This window comes from Panthera uncia (assembly GCF_023721935.1).
Source record: "Panthera uncia isolate 11264 chromosome C1 unlocalized genomic scaffold, Puncia_PCG_1.0 HiC_scaffold_3, whole genome shotgun sequence".
In the NCBI taxonomy this organism is placed as follows: domain Eukaryota; kingdom Metazoa; phylum Chordata; class Mammalia; order Carnivora; family Felidae; genus Panthera; species Panthera uncia.
Window position 1 is genome coordinate 7,350,524 of NW_026057584.1, and position 21,286 is coordinate 7,371,809.

General features: G+C 38.3%; 1 protein-coding gene across 9 annotated transcripts in view; it reads right to left on the bottom strand.

Annotated features, from left to right (window-relative positions):
• Positions 1-21,286, bottom strand: part of GIGYF2 (GRB10 interacting GYF protein 2) — a 150,000-nt gene that overhangs the window by 52,610 nt on the left and 76,104 nt on the right. For 5 of the 9 annotated variants that reach the window (XR_007454242.1, XM_049614665.1, XM_049614664.1 and 2 more), the window contains exons 9-12: positions 6,729-6,908; positions 2,902-3,119; positions 2,647-2,809; positions 2,370-2,558 (exon numbers count right to left, since the gene is read on the bottom strand). Coding sequence is in view for 8 of the 9 variants with exons in the window: in XM_049614665.1 (XP_049470622.1) it covers positions 2,370-2,558; positions 2,647-2,809; positions 2,902-3,119; positions 6,729-6,908 (750 nt within the window). In the remaining variant the exon portion in view is untranslated. Of the gene's footprint in view, positions 1-2,369; positions 2,559-2,646; positions 2,810-2,901; positions 3,151-5,227; positions 6,706-6,728; positions 6,909-21,286 lie in introns of those variants that run through there. The other 4 variants (XM_049614666.1, XM_049614670.1, XM_049614669.1 and 1 more) reach the window with 4 other exon arrangements.

The window sequence follows — 21,286 nt, forward strand, 5'->3', positions numbered from 1 at the left end:
GGGGGGGGGGGGGGGGGGGGGGGGGGGGGGGGGGGGGGTGTGTGTGAGTGTGGGTGTGTGCGCATGCGTGCATGTATGAGCTAAGTAGGGGCAGAGAGAGAAAATGAGAATCCCAGGCAGGCTCCGCACTGTCCTCACAGAGCCCAACACAGGTCAGGAGCCCTGAGATCATGACCTGAGCCAGAATCAAGAGTTGGATGCTTAACCGACTGAGCCAACCAGGCACCCCTCACTGCAGCAACTTCTTACGGAGAAGTGTAGTATTTCTCCCTACGATGACAGCAGTTAACTCTACAGAATGACAAAATATAAGGATTAAAAGGTCCTCCTACAGTGCCTGCCTGTGTCACTACAGCATCTGCCCAACAGTGACACATCTACCTCTTGAAAACACACAGAATCAGACCAATGTTATCTTTATAACGTGTCTCCAAATAGCAGACTGTTAACAAAGCACTGCAAATCTCCTCAAAAAATGTCGTATCTCACCATCAAAACTTTGATTAAACGTATCTGCATTTGTCTTAAATAAGAACCTATTTCAGGTGATAATAAATGTAATGCAATACATTAGTTTTTAGGATAACAAAGAGCTCTTGGGAGTCTACATGTACAGTGCAGACGGTCTTCTCAATAAGAAAAGAGACTACAAAAGAGGTTCTGTTTTGGGTCCTGTTTCTAACCTCTCAGGATGCAGGCTCTTAAAATAAAAAGGGGGATGAAAGTAATTAGATACAATTGCAGCTTCCGCTTTGGAACCTTATTGGTTCAATTACAGATAGCTTCTCCACATTCCCATTCCTCTCAGTCTTTCCTTTCTTTGCCAAACTCCTTAAAAGAACAGTCTATGCACTGCCACCCACACCTGCTACACTGTGACTTCCACTTCCACCCCTCCAACACAGCTTCTCTCCCAAAGAGAAGCAGTGACTCAAAGTCCCCAAATCCAATGGCTTTACCTAGTCCTCATCTTCCGACCTCAGTAGCCTCTGACATTACCTACCCAAGCCTAAACTAAAACCTTCTCCATTCCTTCCTTTCTCTTCACTCTAGTCCACTCTTGTCTCTGAAGATTTTTCTCCGGCTACTCTTTACCTACCCTCTAAAAATGGGAATTTAGCCCTAGATGCCTGATACGCATATCCTTTATCTCCCTCACAGATTATCAATCTAGAGTTTTCATCTTTAATGCACATCTATGAAGCTTTCTCAAAATACACACATCCGGACTCCATCCTAGGATCTCCTAGAGTAAGGTCCCAGGAATGTACATTCAAGAGAAAGAACCACAAGTAATTTGGGGGCACATCGTAACTGAAAAATGACTACTACGTATCAAACACGTCTCAAAATGGACAAGTCGCACAGTGCCTAATAGAGATTCAAATACTCGCTGAATTCACTCACTAAGCTTTGTCCTAGACATTTAACTCTGAAGAGAAATCTTTGGCTTAAGCCCTCAAAATATTAGTCTACTGAGTAAAAAAAATAATAAACAGATCTTTCTAATACTGTGTTGCTATGTGAGGAATAGTGTCAATTGTTTAAGAAACTAGAGAAGATACCTAACGTGGCTTGGGAACTTCGGATGGGAGAGAGTTTCAGGCACAGAGAACAGCACGTGCTAGGGCACACTTGAGGACCTAACAGGCTGTGAGGCTGGGGAACAGAGGAAGGAGACAGAAGTGGCACTCAAACTGTACAGAGGCAGGCAGATGCCACGTTGTGCAAGGTCTCACAGGCCACGTTAAAGTTGTGACTTTTTATGGAGACTCAATCCATTAACCCTTCAACATCAGGAATTACAATGTCAATTTTAAGTGTGTACCAGAAGAAACATGGAAGTAAACATTAATACTACCCACTAAGGCATATGAGGCAAAGTAAAATCAAAACAGTAATACTGGAGAAGGAGATATGTTTTAAGCTTATTCACTAGCAAAGGTGGTAGGACCTCCACAGCTTCATCCATATTCTTTTTGGCCTCTTTTGAAACAACAGCATTTTAGTGTGCCTTCTGGACATACATCCTGCAGCCACTGGGAAGGTAGCTGTCTGATGTGAGAATCTAATTACTGTGGAGGATCCGAAACCCTGTCTGCTCCGCTGATAACCAAGGTGACCATGTCATAACCTTGTAGAAAGTGAGATTCCCGAGCTCCACCTTCGTTTCCTCTCTGTTTCGGTGAATTTTGGGAAGGACACGTACATGGGAAGCAGAGTTTGACTAAGTTTACTAGTGAAATAATGTGTTTCAGTAATTCACCACTAGAAGCAGCTCCAGGAGGCATAAACGGAAACCCATCTTATCATGATCACTGGCCTGGGCAGAATCCTGTTTTAGCTTATCTACTCTCATAAATACATACCATCCCCTCTGCTGGGCACTTTGGTTGGCAGGCTATTTTCCGTCTGACTCTCCTCCTCAGCTTTTTCTGTTTGCTCAGTTTGGGGTTCCTCTTTCCTCTCAAACTGTGGTGCTTCCTGAGGCTGATGGTCTGAAGGAGTACCTGGTCTAGCAGATGATGATGAGGTCTGGGATGTTTCCTCACTAGCTTCTGTAACATAAAGCAATCTTAAATTAGCACCTTAGGAAGCTTTTGATCTGATGAAAAGAAGAAGGTACAAGACAAAAATGAGCCTTACCAACTCCTACTCTATCTGTCTTCTCTCCCTCTTTCCTATTTGTCTTATCAGGTTCTTTGGCTTCTTCGTTATGGCTGCTCTCAGAATCGGAGCACTCCCCCCCTTCCTCTACAGGCCGGAAGTCCATCTCCTGCTCTTCTGGAATCGGCTCTTTCTGGACCTTCTGTGTCAAGAAAATAAAGCCGAAGGTCAACAGTACATTTGGCTTTGGTGGAAGGTCGGTGTGTGTCATGACATTTAAAACAGATTTCCTACCTTCAGAGAGAGGAACGCTCCGGAGGAGTCAAATGTGCCCATCTCTTCTTCAGCATCCTCTAGGCACCATTCGGGCAAGCTGTCCCGGTCATCGTCCATGCTTCCACTGCCAGAGCGCACCCTTCGGTAACCCCGTTCATCATCCCGATCTCGAAAATCAAACTCAAACCTTCGCCGTCGTTCCATGTGTTCACGCCAGCCTGCAGAACGAGGGCCATCTGGGATGAGGAGGATACAGACCTTAGAAAACTTTCATGACAGTATTTGAAAAAGAAAACCATGAATAGGAAATAAAGGGGAAAACTATGATTAACTGTGAAATCAAATGGATCAATCAACTAAAGAGAAAATTAGGCAAATTAAATCAAGTGAAGAGCTTAGCATACAAACGATACCACTAAGTGACAATAGTGGTTATCTTCAATAAGTACTGAGCCACACAACATACTCTACAGTTTTGAAAGATAAATTTGAAACAAATTACTTTTAAAGGACACTTTACTCAAAGTATACATTTTGGATAAGCTTTGGCTATGTGACCGAAACTTCAGTTAGCCATTCACAGGGCACACTCCTAGCCCAGATCTGTAACACTGACCATGTGACCATAACTGAAGTTCCTGCCTTCCCTTTGGCAGGTCTTACACCTTTTCCTTCTTCTCATGAAAATACCATTCTTTATGGATACGACCAACCCCCTGTGTCAATTCCTAATATCAAACTCATCATGCCAACTTGCTAGTGACAAGATTCCAGTTGGAATTCTGATTCCCAACAAAAAGTCATGGAATTACAGCATTGACAGATGTCAAAGATTTTATATAGCCCACTATCCTAATTTTATAGTTTAAGAAACAAAAATTCTGACAGAAGTAACTTGCATAACGGCAAAGCAGAACTAGAATCGAATTCTGCATCCAATAATGCTTTTTCCACAACAGCATGCTTACTTTCCTTTTCCTTTATTCTCAACTCTTAACTCTCCCCAGGGAGTTTTTATTTCTGTATAATACCCCCAGGGACATTCCTAAATCCACCCTAGCATACTGTTTATTACATCTACTTTCCAACAGAAAAAGACTTCCTAAGAATAAAAGATGTCAGTTAACGTATTAAACACACACACACACACACACACACACACACACAGGGGAAATCTTGTTAATATCTGACAAAACTGAGTCTAAGAAAGCCTTCAAAAGAGAGACAAGTTTTAACCTATTAAAATTTTCTATCTTTTTGAATGCTTTCTCTGTGGGAGATACAGAAAAGAAATGAGCCAAAGTCAAATGTTCTTACTACTGAGGCTCAATTTGCTAAAACCAGCAGTCTAAAATTCAAACTGAAAATAAGAAGGCAAACATCAGCCCAATAGATGTAGCTACTTGTAAGTCACTCACAAAAAAGATAAGAAACATTATTCCCACACTCCTTTACTTACAACAACTATTGCCTTCTACGAAAACTAAGGAGCTTTATATCCAGTTTGCTTATATGCAAACCTAGAATCATTACTCAAAAGAAGTATTCATGATCCAGTGCTGAATTCCTGAGAACTCTCTCTACTACTATCATTTCTAAACCGTCTGTTAAGTATGCACCATGATAGGAATCTATCCTTCTAGGCATCTGGCTCATGTTTTCCTCTTACTGAGTTTCTTAAGTTCACTTCCCAGAGTGGGAATGCTTAGCTGTCCCTACCTTAATAGTTGCATCTCCATACGTATCCAATTTTGAGCCCTACTTAAACCAAACATAGCTGATAAGGCACATCTATAGCTTATTAAGACTGATCACTGCTTTTGAAGGCTTTCCAACATACATCTGCCACAATTTTTATAATATAAAAAATCAGTCAAAACCATTATATTTAAACTTTGAATCAAATCATAAAAGAATAAAGTATAATCTAAGAAATGTTAACAGTAATTTATACAACTGATATAATCAGACTTAACTTTTAATATGCTTGGTTGAAAAAGCAGATAGTGTCCTTTTTAAAAAATGCTATTTCCACTGATTTTTCAGCCCCATGTATCGTTATATACCCCAAACTGTCTTTCAAAAATATACCAACATAAAATTTGGGGAAATTGTTAACTTAATGACAAATAAATTGGACATGAAAATCACGTAACAGGGAGAAAAGCTTAAGAAAAAGACAACATATAGCCAAAATCGAAGTTGCTGGGGTGTGGGGTGAAAAGGGTCAGTGGTAGAATATACACTAAAATTTTACTTTATCTCCTTTATTAAAGGGATTCTATTAAGAATCAACATCAGATGTTTGGGCTCACAAACATTGTTGATCTTCCAAAACATTCACCTTGTTTGTTTTTGATCAGCTGGAATTTTTCTTCTCGCTCAGTCCAGATCCTGTCCATTCTTTCACTGAATGCTTGTTGGGAACATAGTCTACAAATCCTTTTGCTTACAGGCAAGCTCAGCACAAAATGCTGTGATGCCTTGAAGAGAACTACAACATTTGGTTGCCCAGCACACAGACTGATGAGAACTGCCTAGTTAACTGTGATGTAAACAATGCCTACTAATGACAGAAAACTCACCCATGAGGCAGCCATGAGGAGTTGTGATGAAAGCATCAAAACTCTATCCAAAGATCAACTTCATTCTGTTTCTACCTATCTACAAGTACATAAAGCACTCTGAATGTTTGTTATAATGTTTACTCAGACCGAGACTAGGGGCTTTGCTAATAATTTGATTTTAAAATGTAAATGCAAACAGTTTACTTATGATTTCTTCTATGAAAAGTAAGCTTCTTTGGCATATGGTTGACAGCTAAAATAATGTTATGCACATGAAATTCAGAAGGCAAATATACACTCTGTAAGCTTCAGTTCTGCATGACCCCACGATTCAAACTACAGTGGCATCTGATTATCATGAGGCATGGAATCAGCACTTTGGTAGGGGATGAACTTTGACACAAAGCACCAGTGTCTTCAATTACCAGCATATCTAATGTCAGGGAAGAACAGTTTGAAGCATTCTTAAGAGTCAAACAGAAGAACTTACAAAACCACTAATCACTACTCTTCTCTCTCCTTTTTCTAAAGTTAGAAGGACAAAAGAATGAACTTGTGATTACGTTTTTGACCTGGGTTTAAAGTTTATTCTTCAAATAAGCTTAAATCACATTTTCAGGACAAAAAACAATTTGAAAGAATAAATCCTTTATTACGCAGGAAAAATACCCATTTTAGTAGGAGCACATATTCCTTAGTGAGCATATAATTATACATTTATAAGTTTTAAAGCAATGCTGAAAAAGATAGATTTAGCATTAGACAAAACCAAATGAAACCCTCTTACATTTTTGCAGTTAAGGGTAGGTGCTTCCCATTAACACTATTTGCTCCAGAAAAATAAAGATGATTTTCATCAAATGAATAGACGTGGGGAACTTTCATGTTGAAAATGTTTTGTTGGGGCACCTGGGTGGCCCAGTCAGTTAAGCGTCCGACTCCGGCTCAGGTCATGATCTCATGTTCCATGAGTTCGAGCCCCATGTTGGGCTCTGTGCTGACAGCTCAGAGATTGGAGCCTGCTTCTGATTCTGTGTCTCCCTCTCTCTCTGACCCTCCCCTGCTCACGCCCTGTCTCTCTCACTCTTAAAAATAAATAAACATAAAAAAATTAAAGAAAAGAAAGAAAGAAAATGTTTTGTAGTAATAAGCCTGAGTACGATGACATAAAGTAACTGGCGCCTCTTTAGCAGCTTACCTTTCCTGCTTAATCTGTAAACATTTCCTTATTAAATACTCACTTATTTTGGTCCCTGTGCCCTCACTCAGATCTCTTACCAGGACTGTGCGGCCGCCACCTCTCTCCATCCCTTCTTGATCCAGCTAGTCGCCAACCTCCATCTTCATCTTCTCCATTTTGTTCCTCTCTAAAAATGCGCCAATTTTCACTTTCTGATCGTATGAATTCATGCTTTCTTCCCACTGATGTTGGTCCACCTTCCTCAAAATTGGGTCTCCCTGTAATGAAAATAAGTAACCATGTGCCTTGGCCACTGAGGATTCTGAAAACAGACTGGACTGCCCAAATCAAGCTTTTGTGCAAATGTGTCAATTTCAACATTCAGGCAGTGTAAATGAAATAACTGCAGGTATATGCACAGATTACTAGATACATTTCTTAAAGTTTAATGTTCACAGACTGGGCAATTAGTTTTCAGATAATACGTGCATTAAAAAAAAAAGGGTATGCAATGAAAAGTGAATCAACCTACCTCACCCAGCACGTACCACTTTAAGTCATATAAGATTTTCAATTATATGACATATCTTAATTTAATTTAACTTCTACTGGCGATTCTGCCTAAATAGGGTATCTGTGAAATTCAACTTGTCTTTTATCCTAAAACACACTGTAAACTCAAAGGTAGAGAGTGTGAACTAAAATTTTTCATTCACTCTAACACCTATTACATTATAGACAGACAAATTGCTTTTGAAAAGAATTCAAAGCTAAGCTATGTGTAACCTAATGCAAATTAAGAGTCTATTAATGATGAAAGAGAGACCGGTATACACCAAGCAAACAAAACTCGTATTTTCAAAGGACAAGACAAATCCAAACTGTGCAAATTCTTTAGTCACCACCCTACATGTTCTAACACAATTCGTAACAGATGATACAAAATCTTACATTAGTTGAAAATCCAGAACATACACTGATATCTTCATTTGTAACAATTAAAGTTACATATACTTCAGTGACAACCTCAATTCTTTTCACTAAACCACAGTGAAAGTGAAAGAATGTTGTACAGTTCCATCTGAAAATGAGGGAATTCTAATGTTTTGTCATTCTCTTATATGCCATTTCATATGTAGTGAGATTCAATATCCTGTCTGCCCAAACAGCTATTAGCTTGTTACTAGCTTATTATTCTCTTGAAGGATAAAATACCTGGAAACGGGGGGAAGGGGAGGGTGCAAGAATTTGCTGGGCAGAATACTATCTGCTTTCTTATGCAGGCAGCCTCAAAGACAGCCCCCAACAAGCCCTGCCTTCTGGCTTTTGTGTAATCCCCTCACCCGAAGCGTGGGCTTCACTTACTGACTTGCTCCCAACAAAGAGAATACAGCACAAAGTGATAAGATGTCATTGCCAATAAATATTAAGTCACAAGCAACCGTGAATTCCCCCTGGGATGCTCTCTCTGAGGCAATCCAGCTGCCATGCTCACACGGCAAAGCACTGAGGCTTGCCAACAGCCACATGAGTGCGCTCGAAAAGAATCCAACCCCAGTCAAGCCTTCAGATGACTGCAGCCCCGGCTAACACCTTGATAGCAGCCTTACAGCCTCATGAAAGACTCGGGTCAAAGCCATCCAGCTATGCTGCTCCTTCCTGAACCACAGAAACTAAGATAATGTTTGCTGCCACTAAGTCTTGAGGTAATTTTGTTACACAGCCATAGATAATAAAAACACTCATTTTTAAGTGTTTTTACACACCACTATTTGAACAGCATGGACAGGATTCAAATATTGATCTTCTGACACATTCAACAAATATTTCTTACACATTAAGTGCCAAGTTTTATGAATTCATGTACAGATATCCCATGTCTGCCCTTGGGTTAGAAGGCCTTCCAGGTTCTCTTGCTCAGAAGAAGAGGGGCAACCCATTTTACAGAGTACCACATCTGCTGACATAACTTGATGAAAAATGTAGCTACACTCAAAAAAAGAAACCTAAAGAAATCCCTAACACATAAAAAGAGATAGATAAGAGACACATATAGATACATGATGGGAAATGGCCTTCAACCCACGTAAACAGTCAGTCACAAGCAATATGTGCCAGGTACCATGCAATAATTTGGGAATACAGCAGTAATCACATGACGGATGAGCCACACACTCACTCACTATGTTTCACCTACTTTTACACTAAGCCTTTGAAAAAGTAATGAATGTACCAAAGTAAGCAAAGAGCATGAATGGTAAAATGTTTAACTCATCAAAAACTGGTCACTAATTCTTTCTAACAGACGATACACTGCAAAAAAAGAAAATTAAAAATAAAAATACTAGTAATCCCTCAATCTGAGAAACAGAACTCTATCCGTAGTTAGCTTTTACATAACTTTGTATTTTTATATAGCTGTAATCAGTACACCCACTATTTTATAATCTACTCTTCATGCAGAGCAAATATTTCTCTGTGATTCTACACTGTCCTAACAATACAAGTGGGTATATATATACACTAGGTATACCTTGCTGCTACTGCATAATCTACTACACTTGACATTTACTTTATCATCAATTTTTTGTGAACTATAGATAAAGTAAGAAATACCTGCTTTTCTGAACTAGGTCTTCTGAAAAAAACCCTCAAAAGAGTGAAATTACTAGTGAAATGACAGACTTCATCCACTGACACGACTTTATCCCCCTCAAAAAAAAAGGGTCAAATCACCACACCATTTTACATTATGGACACTAAGTGCAGCTATCCTTTTAAAACCTTTACTACTTTAACAGTTATAAAAATGGTATACTAATGTGGCTCAAAGATGAATTTTTCATATCAAAGATTTTTCATAGTTTACTAATCTTACGTCCCTTTATGTTAATTATTTGCATTTTTATTCTAAATTAACAGCTTCTTCACCTTTGTAACTGTGAAGTCCTATATATATTTTTCATATTAGTACCTAGGAATAAGAAAAATATAAAAAACAGGACAGGACAGGGCACCTTTCTGGCTCAGTTGGTAGAGTGTGTGACTCTTGATCTCGGGGTTCTAAGTTTGAGCCCCACATTGGATGCAGGGATTACTCAAAAATAAAATCTTAAGAGGTGCCTGGGTGGCTCAGTCAGTTGAGCATCGGACTCCGGATTTTGGCTTGTCATGATCCCAGGGTCATGGGAATCAGCCCCACAAAAGCCTCCTCACTGAGCCTGAAGCCTGCTTGGGTTTCTCTCTCTCCCTCTGCCCCTCTCCCCTGCTCTCTCTCTCTCTCGCTCTCTAAAGTAAAAGAAATAATAATTATAAAAATTTTTAAATAAGATATAATCTTTTAAAAAATGGACAGGGTAAAAATAGGGAAAATACAGGAAGAAAAAAATCTGGCTTTTCTACTTACTGAAAATTATGTCATAATTTTCAACCTCATAAAGTTTGAATAACTATGCTACTCTTTGTTCCAAAAGAGGATTTGAGACAGATATTCTGAAGATACAGAAAAGCACAGTCCTGAAGAAAGAATAAACATCTTGTAGTCCCTACACTTGATTTCAAATTTTGGCCCCAATTCTGATCTATATACAGACAGGAAGCAAGGGAAGGGAAGGAAGAAGGAAGGGAAGGGAAGGAAAGGAAGAGGGGGAGGGGGGGGGGGGAGGGAAGGGAATGGAGAGGGAAGGCAAGGGGGAGGGGAGGGGAGACCATTCCCAATTTGATAGAGGGAGGGTGTGTGTGTGTGTGTGTGTGTGTGTGTGTGTGTGTGTTATGTAAAGCTGCCTGAATTTACAGCCACACTGGCCCATTCTAGGTTAAAAATTCTGTAACAATGGGGTTCAAATTTTGTTACTGGGTGTTTGTTTCCAGAAAACAATTCCTAAAAACTGCAATATACTTTTTGACGTCAAATACTACATAATTAATAACTGCAGTGAACCAAGGAAAGCCAGAATAATGTAATTTTGACATGTCACATACCCCACATGCAAGTGCAAGGTAGGTGGAGCTCTGCCTTCGGGAGTTGTCATTTTCACAAGAGAAGGGTGAAACAAATTCAAGAACTTTTAAGTGGACTTCACTCCTCCCCTCCCCATCCCTTTGTGAAAACTTATTACTGAAGTATATAACATTCTTGCCAAAAAGTCCGTAAATCACCAATGTACAATTCAAGAGTTTCCATAAAGCAAATATATCCACATAAAAGATTTTATTTTTTTATTTTTGAGAAAGAGAGAGAGTGTGCACGCGAGTGTGCAGGAGGGGCAGAGAGAGAGGGAGACAGAGAATCTGAAGCTGGCCCTGTGCTGACAGTAGTCACTCAGCCCAATGCGGGGCTCAAACTCAGCAACCGCGAGATCATGGCCTGAGCCGAAGTCACATCCTTAACCAACTGAGCCACCCAGACACCCCACATAACTAAGGTTTAAAAAAAGAAAATATCAGGAGCTCTCAAAAGTCTTTATGTCCCACCAGTCAATCCTTCCCAAGGTAAGCACTATTTCCGATTCTTATCTCTAAAGACTAGTTTTGCCGATTTTCAACTTTTTGATACAAATGGCTACACATGGAAGATTCATCCACATTAATGCAAAGAACAGTTGCTTGTTCTTTTGCACTGCTGTATATGATCTCACTGTAAGGACAGACCGCAATATATATTATTCTGCTGCTGATTTAAGTTGTTTCTAGTTTTTTGCTATTATGAACTGTGCTGCTATGAACATTCTTGAATATGAAGTTTGGGAAACATATGTTTGCATTTCTGTTGGTATATACCAATTAGTGAAATAAGGTATATTCAACTTTAGTGGTACCAAATATTTTTCCAGGGAAATAGCACTACTTTACCATTTTTTACCTGTTTGTCTTACTCAAACCTCTAGCAAACATTAACGTGACTGCCTCCTGTATGGACAAATACAATTAAAGATGTAGTATCAAAAATAAAGAAGAGACTTAGACACAGCACCTACTCGCCAGGTCCATAGCCCAGGGACACACACGTCCTGATTATTATAGTTGAAAAACTGCATCTAATCCTTGTAATAACAAGAGTTAAGTTAAACATCATCATCATCTCTATTGTTCTTATGTGGAACGAGATACCTGTAGGGGGTTTCCCAAGGTCACATAGCTGACTGGTGCCCAAATTAGAAATAAAACATAGGTTGGGAATGCAAGCTGGTGCAGCCACTCTGGAAAACAGGATGGAGCTTCCTCAAAAAACTAAAAATAGAACTACCCTACGACCCAGCCATTGCACTACTAGGCATTTATCCGAGGGATACAGGTGTGCTGTTTCAAAGGGATACATGCACCCCAATGTTCATAGCAGCACTATCCACAATAGCCAAAGTATGGAAAGAGCCCAAATGTCCATCGATGGATGAATGGATAAAAAAGGTGTGGTATAAATAAACGATGGAGTATTACTCGGCAATCAAAAAGAATGAAATCTTGCCATTTGCAACTATGTGGATGGAACTGGAGGGTATTATGCTAAGTGAAATTAGTCAGTCAGAGAAAGACAAAAATCATATGACTTCACTCATATGAGGATTTTAAGACACAAAACAGATGAACATGAGGGAAGGGAAGCAAAAATAATATAAAAATTGGAAGGGGGACAAAACAGAAGAGACTCCTAAATATGGAGAACAAACTGAGGGTTACTGGAGGGGTTGTGGGAGGGGGGATGGGCTAAATGGGTCAGGGGCACTAAGGAATCTACTCCTGAAATCATTGTTGCACTATATGCTAACTAATTTGGATGTAAATTTTAAAAAAGAAAAGAAAAAAAAAAAAAAGAAAAGAAAACATAGGTTTACTCACTTATGTGAGTAAGTCATAGGTTTAATCCTGGGTTCACTCACAAACTTAACCCATTGGAAGGAGCAAAAAATTCCAGAAAAACTCACACAGAAAGTGGAAGCTCTGGGATCAAAGTGTAACAAACTCTAAAAGGGCAACAGACATACCATGCATGGTACAGCTTGGAGACAAAGACTACCAACATCTCTAAAAAGGGAAGATGGAACTAAATGTGTTAATCTTCTAGCAGAAATGATGTCAAAATGTATACCCTTGAAAAAATGTTAAGACCAATTTCTTCAATATAAATATTTTACTCTAAAAATTATTTTGAAGAGAAAAAAAATGACTTCAAGCACCATCCAATAAACACACATTTCCAGAGCACCTGGCTGGCACCCTTGATCGAGGAGGTTGTGAGCTCAACCCCAATGTTGGGTATGGAGTTTACTTAAAATCTAGGGGCGCCTGGGTGGCTCAGTTGGTTAAACGACTGACTTCAGCTCAGGTCATGATCTCCCAGTTTGTGAGTTCGAGCCCCGCATTGGGCTCTGTGCTGACATCTCAGAGCCTGGAGCCTACTTCAGATTCTTTGCCTCCCTCTCTCTTGCCCCTCCCTCCCCTGCTCATGCTCTATGTCTCTCTGTCCCTCAATAATAAATAAATGTTAAAGAAAAAAATTTAAAGAAAAATAAAATAAAATCTAAAAATAAATTGTATATACAATGCACACACTATTCCAATTACTACTAATACAACTAATAATTACACTGCATGCAAGAACTGCTCTAAAACATTAAAATAATTAATCCTTTACAACCAAAATGATTACAGATTTGTACCTGTGTAGATTTGGGTGGGGAGTGAAAGTATTAAAGGGAATTTCATCTCTATAGTTTGTTTTAAAAAACACATACATTTGTATATTACTGATATAATTTAAAATAAAAGCTAAATATTAAAAGTCATCCCTGGGCAATTTAAAGGATGATATCTAAAGTTCTTTTCGTGTCCACAAATTCCAGAATCCCACAGTGGCCAGTGAGGACACCCACAAGACCCTCCCTAGCATTTCAAACCAAAGACTTCCTCCTTCCATTAACATCAGCATCACAATAAAGCTGAGTAACCACATATTTTGACTTCATCTTAAAATCTTAACAGAGGGGCGCCTGGGTGGCTCAGTCGGTTAAGCCGCCGACTTCAGCTCAGGTCATGATCTCGCGGTCCGTGAGTTCGAGCCCCACGTCGGGCCCTGTGCTGACAGCTCAGAGCCTGGAGCCTGTTTCAGATTCTGTGTCTCCCTCTCTCTCTGACCCTCCCCCGTTCATGCTCTCTCTCTGTCTCAAAAATAAATGTTAAAAAAAAAAGTTTAAAAAAAAAAATCTTAACAGATTAACTTATAAACAAGACTTAGAAGTAAATGTAATTGAATAATTTATAAATTTAATGCCTGACTCAAATATTCCTAACCTATAGTTAATACATGAACGTGGCAGCTATGAATCCCTGAATTAGAAGGAAAAGGGTCTAGGTTTTGTTTTTTTTTTTTTTAAACGTTTATTTACTTTTGAGACAGAGAGAGAGCATGAATGGGGGAGGGTCAGAGAGAGAGAGGGAGACACAGAATCTGAAACAGGCCCCAGGCTCTGAGCTGTCAGCACAGAGCCCGACGCGGGGCTCGAACTCACGAACCGCAAGATCATGACGTGAGCCGAAGTCAGACGCTTAACCGACTGAGCCACCCAGGCACCCCAGGGTCTAGGTTTTTGTAAGAGTCTTAAAGGTATCTATGACCTCCAAAAGATAAAGAAACACAAATTTAAAATGTATTTTCTTCTAGTCAATGTAGCAAACAGGACTGTTTCACGACCAAACTATACTACCTTTGTAATACATGTTATGTTGTTATGTTCTTATATCAACAGTAACTGGAGATGTATGAAAGGTGCTAAAATGCAAATGTACGACATATATAAACATTTTCTCAATGGCAGTTAATACTTGGTTGTTTCTGACTTAATGTATTAAGTCTAGATAGGACTCTTCTAAGAATAAAATTAAATTAAAATGTAATATTGGTTTTAGTCTGGTCTAATTGAGTAGACTTCCTAAGGAGAAGGAGCAGTAAAAGGGCACCTGTGTGCATGTTTGACTCACAGCCAAAAATGGTGTTTATGGAAAACTTCAGATGGAGCAAAGAGGCACTCAGCCAATAAAATCTACAGCTGTGAGACTTGGAACTTACAAGTGCCCAAACTCCAAAAGCAAAAATGGAATTATGGGACAGACTTTGAAGCTTGTTTATGTGCAAATTTTTCTAGTAAGAAACTTTGTATTCCTCTATTCAGATATATATTCTCTGATCAACACTAAAAATATTTTCTGATACCAGAGAAAATAGTGAAAGGAAATTCCATCCAAGTGTTGATATTTACTTTTTCCCCCCACAATTAATTGTAAACAAACTCAAGATGGCTGGATGGAGAAGTTTAAATCTCCTATGCAGAGATTTCTAACTTTCTCCCATCCTAACCCCTAAGGGATAACAATCTGCTCCACTCATTAACACTGGTCCTTAAAACACAGCAGTTCCTGGCTAGAAGAGAGACTAGAGGGGCTGCAGCATATCAAAATCTCTTTGAAAAAGTACCTCTTTGATCTGAATATGCCCCATATCCCTACGTCCTTCATGCTCAGTTGTCTGCTGGTATACACCCCAGACACTGCCTCAAACCTCTGGGGAAGACGACGATCAGTAGATGGGCTTGAATGTACAACTGGAAAGGAATGAGGCATCTTCTGAAGAAAGTATACTATGTACGAAAGAACCTAAGAGACTAGGGCTAACATTTTAAAGTTCAGAGATTATCCATGTACACATAGGCAGGGTGCTACATTTCGACTAAAGCTTTTGTTATTCCCAAGTACAAGTTGGTACAACTATGGACTGTATACTGGACTACTTTAGTCAGAAAGAAAATCAAACACCTTTAGGGACAGAGAACTGAATTTAATAAAGAATAACAGGGGCGTTCAGATGGTTCAGTCGGGTAAGCATCCAACTTCAGCTCGGGTCATGATCTTATGGCTCACGGTTTCAAGCCCCACATCGGGCTCTGTGCTGACAGCTGAGACCCTGGAGCCTGCATCAGATGCTGTGTGTCTCCCTCTCTCTCTGCCCCTCCCTGCTTGTGCTCTGTGTCTCAAAAATAAACATTAAAAAAAAAAAAAAAAAAAAAGAACAAGAATGTATCTGTTCTTGGCACCTTGCTTAATCATTATAATTTTTCATTAAAAAATAAATCAATGAATAGATATCTAGCATTTACGTTTACTCATAGAAGAGATGTTTCAGAGCCATCTCCAACTGAAATCAGCAATTCTGTTTAGATGGAAGGCCTGTGTATTTTGGGGTAAAGTTGACATACGATCTATGCAGTATCAGTTTCATCTCAGTTGACCTGGCAACCTCAGCCACAAATGAACTGAACTGCTCAGGACATTATAATGGGAGTACTGTGCTTCTGAGTGGACACTCCAAAGCTGGTCTACAATATCCATACAATTGGCAGTCATGGTCTATCGACCACAGCAAGACTTTCAAATTGTAGAAATTCAGAAAGCAGAATACTTTTTCACTTGAGGTATTTTGCCAAATCATTTTTGCCTTAATAGATTCTGAAACAGTATATTATGGAAAGAGGCTTCTAAGTTTGGTTAAAATCCTTCACCATAATGTTTACTATAATGTGGAGGCAAGACATATGGCACATACACTCCAGTACTTTCTGAAAGGCATTGTTACATTATATTTGCTCTGGCTTTTTCTCCCCCAATCAGTCAACTGTCAATAGATATAAAGAATAATTCCTACCAGTGTGTGCAGGGAACAAGCATCACATCACAAGCCCCTACTTTATGTTTTTACCTTCTCTAGTTCTAAAGGTCAAAGTTTCCAATGCTGTGTCTGAACTTGTATTGAGATGTTTGGCATTACTAAAACAAAGAAGGAATTAATACTTTTTTTTTAATTGTGGGGGGAGGGGAAGGAATCTACAAAGGCGGATTTCACCTTCTAAGTAGCATTATATTGGTCTACATTAATAATTTTCCCAGCAGGCCTTCCATGATTTTACTTTGAACAATCACAGCCTTTGTTTCTCAGATCCTCTTACATGTGACATTTGATCAAAGTTTTCAAATCAGCAGCTAACAGAGGTGGAGAAAAGTACTGCTCAGTAAAGGCATTACACAAAGCCACCCTACAGCTCTTTCAAGGTTGCTACAAAATTAGATCACAGACATTTTCTACCTAAACACTATTTAGACAATTAAATTTTCTGTACCCTGAATGCTACATTTTACCGAACATTACTATATGCTTCTCAGGAAATCATCCCCTAAACATTACTAAAACATGCCTTAAGAAAATTCTTCAGCTCCTTCTCATAGGTGTGTTTTTTAAAGATAAGTGCCAGGTACCAAACAATTAAGTTTATTCTTATTCAAGATCTCTACACACAGCCTTAAAAAAATGGGGGGGGGGGGAAGGCCTGCCTCCTTGCCCCTCCACCCCCCACCCCAAATTCAGGTAACTAAATTACCTATATTACCCAGTTCTAGAATTAGTGGTAGCCATTCTAGTGAGATGGAATATGCAAAGAAAACTAATAAGATCAATCCATTAATTCATGCCTAAAATTCCTTATCCAAGGAAATCTTCCCCAAAGAAATGGAGGGAAAAAGAAGAATAGTAAAGGAAGTATCTCACACTTCAACATGCTATATAAGGAAAGACGGCTGAAAGGAAACCTTGCAGGGAATTTTATCCCTTTGAACTGTCAAATAAACTCTTAAGTAAGATTATGCAAACTTACTAAAGACCGGTCCTGATTAGAGGGAAAAAATGCACCCCTTCTCCAAGTCAGTTCTGGAGGCTTTCTCCAGAATTGTTAAGGTTTGTGTTGGGTAAAGAAAGACCTCCTAACAAACCAGCATTCTTTTCCACATGATCAGAGCTAATTGGCCCCCCTGCAGACTAAGTGACCAATCACATCAGCTTCAGCTGAAACTAGCCCCCACGACATTATAAACAGAGGAATGTGAACTGTAAACCCAGTCCAAGAAGAGAACCTAAAAGCTAGGCTTGTAGATTAAAATTACCTTACCAAAAAGACAGACTCCACAAGTCTGGTTTTCTCAAGACCTACCTACCTGTGCACACAGGCTGACCCAGCAAAAGAACTGGTGAGTACATGAAATAATATTATTTCTTTCCTTAAGAGGAACAGAGAAAGAAACTGAGTATCTTTACTCTTTAAACAAAGATATTACCTACAGGGTCATACATTGAGGTTCTTTATTCTTTTTCCTTAAATTTTAGAAATGGATAATAGCCCTACTGAAAGCATTACTGGAAATTTTCTTGTTTTATTCAGTGTATACTAACTCTCCATTATAATATAAAAATGAGTAGAAAGGAAAGACCCTAGAAAAAATTCAGTGGCTTTTAAAAATATATATAGATATATTTCTTTTGGAAGCGATTTTAAAAACCCAAAATAAGCCTACAGAAACAAATGACCAAAAAAAAAATTTTTTTAATCCATGAAAAAAGTGATGAATATCTAATTTTCAATGTCTTTTTAAATTAGTACTGAAATTAGTAGATTCTTCTACAAGTAAGAAATTAAAATATACAAGAATCTCTGAGCTTATATAAGAGTTAGCACACTGCCCTGATTATAGAGGGTAGAAGAGAAAAGACTCTGTACAATCAGTTTTCACACCAGACATAAAAAAAAATACAGAGCAATACTGTGATCATTTAACATTTGTAGTTACAGCCTATTATCTCAACTGTTTAACATGAAGGATACTACTACCTTACAATATGGCAAAAGACATAATTTTGAATGTTACAACAAAGTAAAATGAATCAATAATCCTGACAGCCAGAATGAAGCATCCAAACTATCATTTTTATAAAGTAGTATTTTCCACCAAAGTTTATAAATGGACAAATATTTTACCAGCCCACACATGGAGATACAAACAAACCTTCCAAAGCTTCAATTCTATTGTCTATTGGGATCAGTTAGTGAGAATCATGTAAATACAAACCAAGACAAATATATTCAAAGAGTATTTGTACACCTGTAGGGATATGAAAATTACTTGGAAATGTAATAGTATAAACATAATGTCTGCCCATCAGTCACTTTTTTATTTTTTTTTAATTTTTTTTTTCAACGTTTTTTATTTATTTTTGGGACAGAGAGAGACAGAGCATGAACGGGGGAGGGGCAGAGAGAGAGGGAGACACAGAATCGGAAACAGGCTCCAGGCTCCGAGCCATCAGCCCAGAGCCTGACGCGGGGCTCGAACTCACGGACCGTGAGATCGTGACCTGGCTGAAGTCGGACGCTTAACCGACTGCGCCACCCAGGCGCCCCAGTCACTTTTTTAAATCTGTTGGAGAGAAAATCTATATACATCAGGCAACAATTATATAATTTTTAAGCACCATATAAGCAAATGTAAAACCATGAGAGAAAAGAAAAAAAAAATCATCTAAGAAACCTATGTCAGTTGAAAGAAGCAGAAGTAAGTTTAAAAATTCAGAGTTTTAAGAGACCGTGTTATTTAATTCCCTGTCTTTTTCTGTTTTTAAATAGAAGGAAGCCTGGCCAAGGGGATTGGGTAGCTTGCCCAACTGACACAGCTATGTAACCAACAGAGCCAGAGCATGGTAGGCTAGATTCCCCACCTTGTCTTCATTATGCTAAGCCATACTGTTTACATGAATCCAAAGATGGACGTATTCAGGGTAATCTGTTAAGTGGGAATCAAAATCTTACTTCTCTCAACTACTCCACTTCTCAACACAATCTAAACAAGTTCAAGCAAGGATTTATATATAAAAACCAGAAAACTTCATGGTTTTGATATTAGCCTTTTGACATCCTTGTTCACGGGGTTTTTCATGTATTGATTAATTGCAAGAGAAAAAATGAAATTGTAGAAGTCTAGAGTTAACTGTTATAAAGCTGTAACAAGTAACAACCCCGAAAAAGCCCAAATAATAATAATTTTGTTAGCAACAGTATGTATGTGTATATATATATATATATACATACATATATATATATATATATGTATATATATATATATATAGAAAGGCTATCTCCCTAGATAATGAGTTTTAGAATTTAATAAAGTAGGTTGAAAATTAAGAATCATGCAGCTCCTCCCCTCCCCCCCAAAAAACTACTGTGAAACAGTAAACAATTAGTAGCATTCACCAGGACAGCAGTTCCCTAGGTGGAATAAGCACCAGGGGTACAAGGCCCATGATAGACCTTTATACACAAAGCAGGAAGGAAAATTAAAGGTGAAATTAATATAATGTTACATACCAATTTTACCTCAAAATCAGAAAAAAAATAAAAGAAACCATATAGGACACTGCAGTGGTTCACAACCTTTCTGAAGGCGCCAACAACTATCCTTTCTTATATCCTCCTTCTTCCTCTTCGAGTGTCAAAATGCCTTTCTTTTATAAAATTATGATGATATATCCTAAAAATTATTTTCTCCCTGGAAAAATAAAGTAGGCAATGCTACTAAGAACTCTCCTGTCCACACTTTGTTTTAATTTGTACTGATCTAGTAACATCCAAAAGATGTAATAATTGTATGCAACTATGTAATAATTGTAGCTGTGCAAATCTTCAAATTTTACAAATGTCTTCCTTAACTGAAAATAAATTTCTTGTCTAAAAGTCACAGGGTTGAACCTAAGCATTCCTGAAGACCAAATATTCTGTAATGACTCAAACAAAACTAGTCAAATGGAACATAGTATTACTCACAAAGGCTAACCAGGATTAAAATGTCTATTTTTTAAGCAATATAGTGCTGACTCTGGATTTGGTGTGGGATTCACCAACACTTACTACTTTTGCGATCCTAAGAAATTCATTGCGCCTCAGTTTCTCTATCTGTAAAATGGGAATTATAATGGCACTACTGTGAAAGTTAAGAAGCATTAGTAATAATAATAAAGCAACTAACACTGAAAGGTTACTCTGTGCCAGGCGTTGCCTGCTGGCTTCACATGAGTTAACACACATGAAAGTGTTTGGTATGATTCCTGCCACATAATAAACAATATATCCTTACTAATATTATTAATCGTTACTGTCCTAAGAATCATGTATGAAGTTAACAACAGTTTATGATAGATACTTGAGATAGTTGTAGGGACAGGAAGAACATCTACCAGAAGTGCTAAAAATCTGGCTGTCACAGACTGCCTTGTGAATACAATGCCAATCACCTTGGGAAAGGTTTTTATTTCACCAAACTTTCAAAACAGCTTCTTGTAGTAAGAAAATTAACTTGTAAAGTTAGTCAGACATGGATAATAACATAAATAATCTAAGGCTCCCACCTGCCTAGTCTGATCCTTGGTGACCTCATCTGAAAAATGGGGTAATAATGTCTACCTTACTGAGATACCAAAGAATTAAAGATAATGCAATATGAAGACATCTAGCAAAGTGCCTACGAAAATTTTATTATTTCTGTTGTTACTTTCAAAAGGGCAGAGATAAGGTCTCCTAAAACATTTAAAGAATGTAGCAAAATGAGTCATTAAATAGCCATGCTGAGGGGAAAAAATACATTAAATGATAATGACCACTTGTTAGAATAATGAATTATAAAGCATTAATGACCTAAGAGTTTTTTAAAGCTTATAATATGAAACTAAAATGGCTATCCACTCTAAATAAATTTTAACAATTATCTCCGTGTTCCGACAGTAATTCAGATC